At 43.9% G+C, this 12,142-nt stretch overlaps 1 protein-coding gene across 1 annotated transcript in view; it reads left to right on the top strand.

Annotated features, from left to right (window-relative positions):
* LOC126093962 (uncharacterized) overlaps positions 1–12,142 on the top strand; it is a 127,643-nt gene that overhangs the window by 38,509 nt on the left and 76,992 nt on the right. The window contains exon 3 of the mRNA XM_049908760.1: positions 3,460–3,587. Coding sequence (XP_049764717.1) covers positions 3,460–3,587 — 128 coding nt within the window. The remainder of the gene's footprint in view (positions 1–3,459; positions 3,588–12,142) is intronic.

The following is a 12,142-nucleotide window of genomic DNA, read 5'->3' as shown; positions in this document are numbered from 1 at the left end:
AGCTTCGTAAATAAAAGAAGTGAAACATGCATGCAAAATACAAACTGCCTTTCATTTAGTTGCAAGAACAGAACATACTTCCTTGAATTTTGAAGCAACTAAGAAATGAGGAGAAATGGAAAAAAAAGATGATAAGTTAAATTGTATTGAATGAAGACTTTCCCATCATGTAAGGAAACCAGTGCAGGACAGAACCATAGGGTGGAACGGAATTAGGGGTTTATTTTGACTCCAAAGTGGTGCATTCTAGGATCACTTTTCAGGAACTATTTTCCAAGCCATAAGCATGGTAAGAAGCCATTGTATGAGGTGTCTGTAATGTATTTGGACTTGTTTTTCATGTGCATATCACAATATTAGTAACTCTTTACCTGAAAAGTAAGTGAAAATGCTTTATCTACTAGTTTTCTCTTTCTTAAAATCTCAAAACTGATGCTAGGCTGGTTGAGGCCAGGAAGGTTACGGGAACGTAGGATGTATTGCAGGGAAAGTTCCCACCTGTGCAATTCAGAAAAGCTGGTGTTGGTGGGAAGGATCCATATGGCACAGGCTGTGAAGCATTAATTGAGATGAGAGAGTGTGTTCAGCAACAGGGTGGTCCACTTGTTTTTTGGCCACAGTTTGTCAGTGGCCATTCATGTTATCACTTTATGGCAAGAAGCATCTCTTTCACTCAACATTTCTATATCCTGTGACCATGAGATTTTGAATCAAAGGGTTTGAGGCTACAGGAATTTGGCCTGTCAACATTGATATCTTCACTGAGTAGACTTCTTACCATCAGCTCCAACTGATTGGCCTATGGAAGACAAGATGCTAAGCCCATCAACTTTGCCTGGCACTGTTGTAGAACCTGCGATGACCCCTGTCTCTTGTAATTTTCCGAAACGTACTGTACCAGTAGACAAAAGCAGGCTTGTTGAAGAAACAGTTACACAAAATTTCCCCATGTTTCTTGATAAGATGTTGCCATTTTAAAAGATGATGCGAAAGTGTAGAGAGCTACAAAAAGAAAGAAACGTTGTGCTGTGATTCTGACTGATTATCCATACGAGAATGAGCTGCATACATCTGTTGAAAGTTCTAACAACAAAAGCAGGGACAGGATGAAAAGGCCAAAAAGTGGCAGGAATTCTTTCCTGAGAAATGGAAAAGGAACATGGAAAAATTTAAGTAAGGAAAGTCACATCATCTGCTACTTGTAAACTTATATGCTTACTATGTTCTTTTAGATTTTTAGGGAATACGATTAGATTTTGAAGGTAAACTTGTAAGGAAATGTAAATTAGTAAGTTTTCTTCAATTTTTTTAATTGTGTTCATCTGTGAGCCTTTGCGTCAGATATCTATTTTTTTGCTGTTTAAAGTATGTATTACATATTACTCAGGAATTTCTTAAGCTAAGTCTTTGCCATTCTAATGGAACTGTTGTCATTTTAATGTTACCATTGCTGTCCTGTGCCGGATTTCCCTACTGTTGATGAAAACCTCTCAGGTTTCCTACCAGGTGGCAACCTTAAGATACGCTGCCACATGGCTAAAAACCTGAGAGCTTTTCATCAAGTTAAATTGCTATTTTAAATGTAGTTGTGTAGGCTTCCACGGCCAGAGTCAGTCGACATACAAAGTTTTCTGGGTATGATATCGCGTCATGTTGTATAGAACTACTCGGCCACGGTTGCAGTGGCCTTCTTCCGGGAAGACTGCAACAAAGCTATACAATAACGGGACACTCGTTTGAAATGTGCTGGAAACACTCATTTGATTAATTACCCATGTAAGAATATTGGTTCTGTAAAGTCTACTGAATGAACCTTTCAGTCCCTCTGGCCCCCTTTCCCCTCCAAAATAAATTAGAAATTAGCTATCTCTATTTTTAGTCTAGAAAATGATAGAGTGCTTTCCTAAAGAGAACTTTTGTCACCTTTGGACTGAAGATAAAATGGGGAAAATCTCAAAGTTTATAATGCATGTGACATATATTTCAACATGAAAAGATGAAAGTGTTCTGAGATAAAGATAAAATACCATAAGAGGTGTAAAACTGTTTCACCTTTGCAATGAAACATGTCATCGCCAATGAATTTATGTTCTGTTTGACCTTGTAGAAACTTGCAGCGAGGAAGTTGTTAAGAAAATTAAGAAATTAATTTTGGTATCATCTGAGACATCATTATTGTATCATGTCACATATAAACAGATTTTATTTATGAGAGACTCTGTGCGTGGCAGTGCGCAAGTACTCATATGCCGTCACCAGGATTTTAATTAAGGCAGCTCGCTTTAATACGACTCATTGTATTCCCTATGTCCCAAAATTTTTTTATTTGCAGCTGTCGCTGATGTTCATTACTGCACCCATCACCCAAATTTCAAATATACACTGTATAAAAGAAACTGTGTGTACTTTCAGGCCACAATTTCTGCTGATGTCAAGCAAAATGTTGTTTTTGTGAGTGGTTTCATGAATCCCAAATTTATTGATGTATACTACAAGACAGTTGCAATGTCTTTGCATTCTGTTAAGAAATTTTGTCCATGGTTTCTGAATCAAAAACCAAGTGAGTGGAGAAGACAAAGAATGGAGTTCTCTGGGCCAGAATAATTAATTTTTTTCATAGAGATCACTCTGTAGTTTTCTAGCTGTTGGTTACTCTCCCGTGTAATAGTATTGAAGTACGTATCAACTCTTTAACTTTTTATCACTTTTGCTCACATCTAGAGATTCTGCCAATGTTATTGCACTGTTAACATAGAATACAGTCAATTCGGAAATATCACAAGGCTTTGTTCTCATTTTATGAATATGCAAAATTTGTATTATTCCTGGCTTCTTCACTGTTGAATATGTCAGACAAAAAGTTCAATTCATTCAGTATGACAATTTTAGATTATTTTCAATTGTATTTTAACCCTTTCCACACACTGACCGGAGTAGACCTACGTGTAGGCCCTTGTTCCTGCATTTCGCTCACTACATCAATGTACCATTCCACGCGAGACTAAAACCACATGTAAACATGCGATACTGCATGGAAACACTAAACATTCGGCTGGTACTGACCTCATTCACTGTCAACAATGTACATGCACCAGGGGAGCAATGTGGTGGGCAAATTAAATTGTAACAATATGCATCTAATTTTAATTTGCTACAATTTGCTAAGTCTGTGTATTACTTCAATTTTTCTTTGACCTGTCCAGTATCAATTGTACAATTTTGGCTGTATGATATAACTGGACTAATAAAAAAATCAATCAATCAAATCATGGCGCGTAGCGCCCATGGGCTGCAGAGTGTGGGTGTGACTTTGAGGTGTCTACTTTCTTGATGGTCACTTCACTGAAATTTGTAGAACATAATAGATTATTGCAGTACATTAGATTGAAAAAAATCCATCTGTGTTTAATTTGATAGCTTGTGTAATGATAATAACTATACTTGTTTCCATTATTTCAGATTGTAGCAGTGAAAACATTAACACTGTATCACATGTCAGTGGCAAGTGAAAGTGTTGAAGAATTCCTTTCCTTACTTTGTGAAGTAGTTGATAAACGTGGCAATATATCTGAAGACATACGTCTTAGGTAAGAATCACTGATCCATTGTATGACCAAACAATTTCAACTTTCCGTTTCCTTTTAAATTGGTTTAGATTTTCCGTATTTGCCATTATTTACAAAGCTCTGCTCTGAGGTAGTTGGATTCTACAACATGTATTGTGTACCCGAATTGTCCCAGTATAGTGCTCTGCAAGGCAGTATGAAATGAAGGTATACAAATTAGACAACTTTTTTCATTCAGATTCTAAAAATTAGCAACCCCAATCAGAGTGTAAGTTACTATTTAGTTAATTGATTACAAAACACCATTCCTTACTTAATGAAAATTACATTTACCACCATTTCCATTTGCTTCTCTCAGGAAAACTTTGTTTGTGGCATCAGAAATGAATAATTATACTTTTGCCATCTTGTACTGAAAGGTTGTTTGCACCTAGAACAATCCAACATATAAACCAATATTTTTATTGTGTGAAATTTTTTAGGTGTTTAATCTCAGTTAAAATAAATTTGTTACTGATGCGAACCAATGGAGCTGTCTAACATGAGAGTTTGCTTCAAATTAGTTAGTACAAAGTGGACAAGTTATTATTTGTACCTATAGCTAGGGATTGTTTGGGAAGTCATACAGTTAAGACTGACTTCCTTGGAAATGAAATGGGAGGAGAGGGTGACAGAAAAAATTATCATTTTCTCAGAACCTGGCAGTCAGCATGCCAATGAAGGCAAAAACCAAATTGCATTCATGCAAATTCACTTGAAATAGAGTGGGTTTTAATGTGCATCTTAATAAATTGTGAAGATTCCTTAGTTATGTGAAATGCTTAGAGTTAGAAAAACATATAGAGGTATTGTTTTACTTATGGTTGTAATTTTCAGCCACTGTAGTATATATTTTTCAGAATAAAATTCAGTCGTCATTTGCAAATATATTGTTATCATTCTTTATTGGTTTCGACAAATTAATTTGTCATTTTCAAAAGCCTACAAAATTAGGAATATTATAAATCTGTAGACCTTGGCTATACAGTTGTGTAATGTATAGGAAGTATGTTACAGAAACATACTTAGTATTGGAACTTCATGGCATATTAAAACTGTGTTGAACTGAGACTTGAACTCAGGACCTTTGCCTTTCGTGCACAAGTGCTCTACCTCTCAGCTACCCAAAACAACTCACGAGCCTTCCTCATTTGCCCATGAAAGGCGAAGGTCCCGAATTCGAGTCTCAGTCCAGCACATGGTTTTAATCTTCCAGGAAGTTTCATATCAGCACACACTCCCTTGCAGAGGGAAAATTTCATTTTGGATACATAGTATTATTTTAACAGATGCCAATGTCTTCTTCATGATAAATCCAGAAATTTACTTATTGTATATAATTATTCTATACACAGATTGACAGTTTACAGTAACCGAATCACATCTATGTATATGTCAAGATATTGTGCTAGCATCAAGGAACATATATAAATTCATATAAAAATATAACCAAGGTAGACAAAGAAGTTATATAAAAGATGTTTGGAAATTCCTGTTACAAACTTCAAGAACTTATAGAAGGTAGTGAGTAGATAAAAATTTCGTAATTTGACCACTTTTACAAGTAATTGATCAGGTGTGACCAAGTACATCACTTGTGTTACAGTTCCACTCATTAATAGCGAACATGAAACAATATGGCCTCTTTCAGTTTGGGTGTGCGACATCTCCTCGTAGCACCAGAGTCATGCCTGCTAATGGTGAAGGTACCATTTCTCAAAGCTGTTGCGTAATTGTGACAAAAAGGGTAAGCGATGGAGGGGGACATTGTGGAGAATGATCTTGATAAAGGCAATGAGTAACTCTTCCATTGTCACTGAGCTTCGCCATTCAGAAGGATCATGTTGGTGTATTCTACGAATGTGTACTCAACCATGCTGCTCTAACACTCACAGGCACATGTGAATGAGGTTCCAGCCCGGTCAGAGAGGTAGGATAGGTGTTAAATGACATCAGCTTATCCAATGTAACCACCCTGCACCATGACCACCATGTTGCATTCCTACCTAGTAAACATGTTTTCAGATGACTGTAGCATGGAGATGGTACATTTCTGGACATAGTTTCCTGCTCAGAATACTATATATTCTCTCCCCTATACAAGACTTAGAAGTTCGTAATGGGCATTTCAGAACACTATGTGTAACACAATTTAAAAAATCATGGCACGTACCTGTAATACATAAAAGGAATTGTTCCAGGGGTAACTGTCCCTCCCACACATCTTCTGTTGGTCCTCCAGCCTTCCTGCCCCCCCCCCCCCCCCCCCTCCACACACACACCAAGGCAGCTCATGACTCTCGTGAGTTCTTACTTGGCACACATGGGGACCCAAGCTATTGCAGCTCATTTATCCTTTCTGGGCTGCATTTCCTTTCCTGTCACCCTCCCTCCCTGTCCTTGCTCCTTCCCCCCTCTGTGTTCTTACTTACATTGACCTGGATATAAACCTGGTTTGTTGTATTCCTTCTGGTTTTTGTTCCCATTGCTTTCTCTTTTCTCACTATCCATTTTTGGCATTTTTGATCCCCCTTCGGGGTTTGAGATCAACTTCTAAATTTTTCCTCCATACTGTGAGGGCTTGGGCGAGAACTCACTCCCTAGCAACTATGGCATGGATTCCTTTCCCTGCTCATTTCCCTCTTCCTTCCCTCTGTTACCCCCATCCCCCTTCCTCCCTGTGTAGTCATAGTCACCCCATGTCATGGTGCTGTTTTGTACCCTTCTGGCTGAATCCCCCTGGCAATGCAGGGATCATACTTCTGATACCTGAGCTGTTGCCTCCCGGTGAGTGATTGATTAGGAGTATCATAATTCCCGGCAAAGGCCAGAGCCCTTGCTGTGGGTGGGTGGTGATCAGAGTGGGTGGTATCAGTGCAGACGCTATGTATATGAAGAGCTCCAAAAACCTGACCGTTCCTCTATGGTCATCTCTTTGGTTGGCAATGGATCATTTAATGCTGCTTCTTATGACTCTGCATCCTTCCCTGCCCTGACTACACCCTTGGATGAGGGCTAGGCTTTGTGTGAAACACTTTCCCTGCTACTTGGTCTGCACTAGGACTGACAGGTCACTTTGACCGGCACCAAGCCATTATTTTTTATGGAAAATATCAAAGTTAAGTTTGGTGAAGTCATTTTTGATAGGGACCTCATCCTTCAAACTGATGGGGATCTTCAGGCCAATCATTTTGTTCGACCTGTTTAGAAAGGTCGTAAGGACAATAGTATGAATATGGTGCTTTTGCTCTGGCATTTGAGTGAGAAGTAGAAGAGTAGAAGGTCAGGGTTGCAGTTTATCAGTGTGATGTGAAGCCATGTGTCTTGCCACCCATGAAGTGCCTTCAGTGTTTATGCCCCCTGTGGGTTTGGGGGTTAAAATAGGCCGAGGAATTACTGCCTGTTGCAAGAGGTGACTAAAAGGAGTCTCACACATTTTGGCCCCTATGTGATGGTCCCCTGTAGGGATTGACCTCCATCTTCCAAAAATTTTCCAAAACAGCGAGTCAATTGGGGAAGGGCGCCTTACATGGTGCATCGTGTCCATCATGCATTGAGATTTTTAGCCCACTTTCTCGTTGTCACATTGCGGTCCTGCCCATTCTCTCTCGCTTGGACGAGGACACCTTCCTGGGTGTGTTTTCCACCATGCACTGTCACTTTCTGTGCCGACAATGACCATGAACTTCTTTCCACCTCATATCCAGCACGGTAGCCAGCCCATTGTGGTGGGGCCCTCATATACCCTGTTGGTTGTAGCCCCCTGACAACATAGGGGTCGCTCTGCTGATGCCTGTGCCATTAACTCCCCATTTATGCCAAGGAGTAGATGCCTGTCACCCTGGGGCATCGGGACTCGCGGCAGTGGCAATCCTGCCAGGTGGCCTAAACTGCAGCTGGGTGGAGTCCGTGGGGAGGGCCCCTGGTAAGAGTGGGTGGCATCAGGGCGGATGACATGCCAGGAAGTGCAGTACATCATCTCTTACCAGTGGTCTGGGGCCAGCAGTCTCTAAGGACGCAAAGTCTAACTTTAATGCTAAGAAATACGACCCCAAGTTGTTCTCCTCCCAATGTGGTGCTTTAAGTGCTGGAAGTTCGGCCATAAGTCTTCTCGCTGTACTTCCAGCCCAACTTGTCGAGACTGAGAACATCCATTGCATCCCAATTCTCCATGTGCCCCACCTCCCATCTGTGTCAACTGTGGAGAGCATCATTCACCTTGCTCGCCAGACTGCAGGATTTTACAGAAAGAGAGGAAAATCATTGAATGTAAGACCCTGGACCGACTGACCTACACTGAGGCTAAGAGGAAATTTGAGCGCCTACATCCTGTGGCTATGACCTCCTCTTTCACCACTGCTATGAGAACAGTTGTCGTCCCATCAGTTCCTCACATTTGTCACCTCTCAGATCCAGAAGACTACATCTGCCCCCTTGATGATGGGGGGCACTTCCCTCCCTGTTGCTCCTGCACCACCTACTTCAGGAACAACACCCTCCCCAACCATCGGGTATATCATTCCCCATTTCTGCGCTGGAGAAGCGTATGTCTTCTTCGGTTCCTCTCACTGGGAAGGGGTCCCATGGGACACACACTTCCCAGGTTTCTACTAGTGGGAAAGATGACACCCACCAGTGGCTGAAGAGCCCAAAAGCAGCTGGTCGTAGGGCTTAACACTCATCCTCAGTCCCGGAGACTGAAACAGTGAAGTCCTCACAGCCAGGGAAACCCAAGGAGCAGTGAGAGAAATCCAATAAGAAGGTCCCCAAGACCAAGGAAATTGTGGTGGCACCCACACCACCGCTACTTACAAGCTCTGCATCTGCGGATGAGGTGGTGATTCTGTCATTTGCTGAGGACCTAGATCCTGCCAGACCCTCAGACACAATGGATATAGACTGCTCAGGCAAAAATTCGGGGGCGGTAGGTGACCCTGAGGTGTAAACTGCCTCATTGAATGTTCCATGCCTTCCCAGTCTCACGATGATGTCATCCTCCAGTGGAATTGCGATGGTTTTCTCCGCCGCCTGGCTGAGCTACGGCAACTGTTAAGCATTACATCTGCTATCTGCATTGCCCTCCAGGAAACCTGTTTCCCAGTAATGCGGAACCCTGCCCTCCGTGGCTATAAGGGATATTACAGGAACCGTAGCGACTATAATCGAGTGCCAGATGGAGTTTGCATCTATGTCCTAAACTCAGTCTGTAGTGAAACTGTGCCCCTTCAAACACCTCTTGAAGCTGTCACTGTCAGAATACGGGCGACACAAGAAATAACTGTCTGCAATGTATATCTTCCTCAGATGGTGCAGTACCCCAGAATATATTAGCTGCACTGATTGATCAACTCCCTAAACCTTTCCTACTTTTGGGAGATTTTTATGCCCATAACCCCTTGTGGGGTGACACCATGCTTACTGGCTGAGGCCAAGATGTTGAAACTTTATTGCCTCAGTTTGACCTCTGTCCCTTAAATACTGGGGCCACCACACATTTCAGTGTGGCTCGAGGTTGTTACTCAGCCATTGATTCATCAATTTGCTGCCCAAGACTTCTCCCATCTATTCACTGGAGAGAACTTGACGACCTGTGTTGTAGTGACTACTTCCCCATATTCCTGTCACTGCCTCAGTGTCAGGCCCGCGGACACCTGCCAGATGGGCTTTAAACAAGTTGACTCTCCCCCACATGGTAACATCAATGTGATGGTTGAGCAGGTAAGTACCACAATCGTTTCCGTGGCAGAAAACGCGATACCTCGCTCTTTAGGGTTCGCCCATTGAAAGACAGTCACATGGTGGTCACCGGAAGTCGCTGAGGCAATTACAGAGTGTGGGCGAGCTCTACAGTGACATCCTTCCCTAGAGCATCTGATAGCCTTTAAGCTGCTCCATGCCCGTGTGGGCCAGCTTATAAAATGATGGAAACAGGAGTGTAGGGAGAGGTACATGTCAACCATTGGCTGCCATATGTCATCTTCCCAAGTCTGGACAAAGATCAGACGTCTTTTTGGGTACCAGACCCCAACATGTGTCCCTGGCATTACCATCAGTGGTGTGCTATGTACCGACGCAAATGCAATTGCCGAGCACTTTTCTGAGCACTATGCTTGAGCCTCTGCATCGGAGAACTACCCCCCAGCCTTTTGCACCCTCAAACGCGGATGGAAAGGAAAGTCCTCTCATTCACTACACACCACAGTGATCACTATAATGCCCCATTTATGGAGTGGGAGCTCCTCAGTGCACTTGCACATTGCCCTGACACAGCTCCTGGGCCATATTAGATCCACAGTCAGATGATTAAACACCTCTCGTCTGACTACAAGGACCATCTCCTTGTCATCTTCAACCAGATCTGGTGCGATGGCGTCTATCCATCGTAGGAGAGCACGTCGTACTGGTGCTCAAACCTGGAAAAACCCAGTTGATGTGGATAGCTGTCCGGTTCGTAAGCTGCTGGAGCATATGGTGTGTCGGCGGTTGGGTTGGATCCTGGAGTCACGTGGCCAGCTGGCTCCATGTCAGGTGGCTTCCGCCAGGGGTGCTCTACCGCTGATAATCTTGTGTCCCTTGAGGCTGCCACCAGAACAGCCTTTTCCAGACACCAACACCTTGTTCCCGTCTTTTTTGATGTATGCAAAGCATATTACGCCACCAGGTGACATCATATCCTTGCCGCATTACACGGTGGGGTCTCTGAGGCCCGCTCTCAGTTTTTATACAGAATTTCCTGTCACCCCATACTTTGTGTGTCTAAGTTGGTGCCTCCCATAGTTCCCCCCATATCCAGGAGAATGGGGTTCCGCAGGGTTCTGTATTGAGTGTATCACTATTTTTAGAGGCTGTTAACGGTCTAGAGGCAGCTGTAGGGCCATCTGTCTCACCCTCTCTGAATGCAAATGACTTCTGTGTTTCATACTGCTCCACCAGCACTGGTGTTGCTTAGCGGCGCCTGGAGGGAGCCATCCAGAAGCCGCAGTCATGGACTCTCGCCCACAGCTTCCAGTTTTCGGCCGCTAAGTCATGTGTCATGCACTTCTGTCAGCGTCGTACCGTTCATCCAGAACCAGAACTTTACCTTAATGGCGATCCATTCACTGTAGTGGAGACATATCGATTCTTAGGACTGGTTCTAGATGCCCGATTGACTTGACTACCTCACCTTCATCAGCTTAAGCGGAAGTGCTGGCAGCACCTCAGTGCCCTCCGCTGCCTCAGCAACACCAACTGGGGTGCAGATTTCTCTACTCTGATGCATCTCTACAAAGCCCTTGCTCAATCCCGCCTTGACTATGGGAGTATGGTTTATGGTTCGGTGGCGCCCTCAGCATTGCATGTACTCAACCCAGTGCACCTGTGGCGTTCGCCTAGCGACGGGAGCTTTTGGAACGAGTATGGTGACCAGTGTCCTGGCGGAGTCTGGAGTCCCTCCATTGCAGATCTGATGTGCACAACTGCTCACCAGTTACGTTGCACACATTCATGGTTCTCCTGAGCATCCAAATTACTGTCTCCTTTTTCTACCCTTGGCAGTTCATTTCCCGCATCGGTGGCTCAGGTCAGGGCTAACGATTGTGGCTCGTGTGTGATCCCTTTTGTCTGAACTGGGGTCCTTCCCTTTACCACCTCCCATCCAGGTCCATCTGCGTACACCTCCATGGTGTACACCTAGTCCGCAGATTCATCTGGACCTTTCCCATGACCCTAAGGACTCAGTTATTCCTGCTGCTCTCCGCTGTCACTTCCACTCTATTCTTGACTTGTCCGGGGCTATGAATTGGTATACACCGAAAGCTCGATGGGTAATAGTCATGTTGGCTTCACCTATGTCCACAGAGGCCATTTTGAACAGCATTCCTTGCCCAATGGCTGCAGTGTATTCACTACAGAGCTGGTGGCCATCTCTCATGCAGTTCAGTATATCCATTCATGGCCTGGGGAAATGTTTCTTCTGTGTACTGACTCTTTGAGCAGCCTACAAGCTATCGATCAGTGCTACACTTGCCATCCTTTGGTAGCATCCATCCAGGAGTCCATCTATGCCCTGGACTGGTCCCATCGTTCAGTGGTGTTTGTGTGGGCCCCAGGATAAGTCGGCATCCCAGGCAACAAACTTGCCAACAGGCTGGCCAAATAGGCTACACGGAAACCGCTTCTGGAGATGGGCATCTTTGAACCTGACCTGGGCTCTGACTTATGCCGTAGGGGTTTTTGGCTTTGGGAGACAGAATGGCATAACAGTACACACAACAAACTGCATGTCATTAAGGAGACTATGAATGTGTGGAAGTCTTCCATGCAGGCCTCTCGCAGGGAATCAGTTGTCCTCTGCTGGCTCCGCATTGGCCATACTTGGGCGACCCACAGTTACCTCCTGCGCCGTGAAGACCTGCCTGAGTGTCAGTGCGGCGCCCGGTTGACAGTGGCCCATATTCTGGCGCACTGTCCCACTTTGACTGCCCAGCAACGAAATCTTGGGTTACCGGACTTGTTGCCACTAATTTTATCTGACAACACATCATCGACTGATTAAG

The sequence above is a fragment of the Schistocerca cancellata genome, chromosome 1 (genome assembly GCF_023864275.1).
Source record: "Schistocerca cancellata isolate TAMUIC-IGC-003103 chromosome 1, iqSchCanc2.1, whole genome shotgun sequence".
In the NCBI taxonomy this organism is placed as follows: Eukaryota; Metazoa; Arthropoda; class Insecta; order Orthoptera; family Acrididae; genus Schistocerca; species Schistocerca cancellata.
The sequence above is the reverse complement of the archived record's forward strand: the minus strand, read 5'-3'. Positions and strand labels throughout refer to the sequence as shown.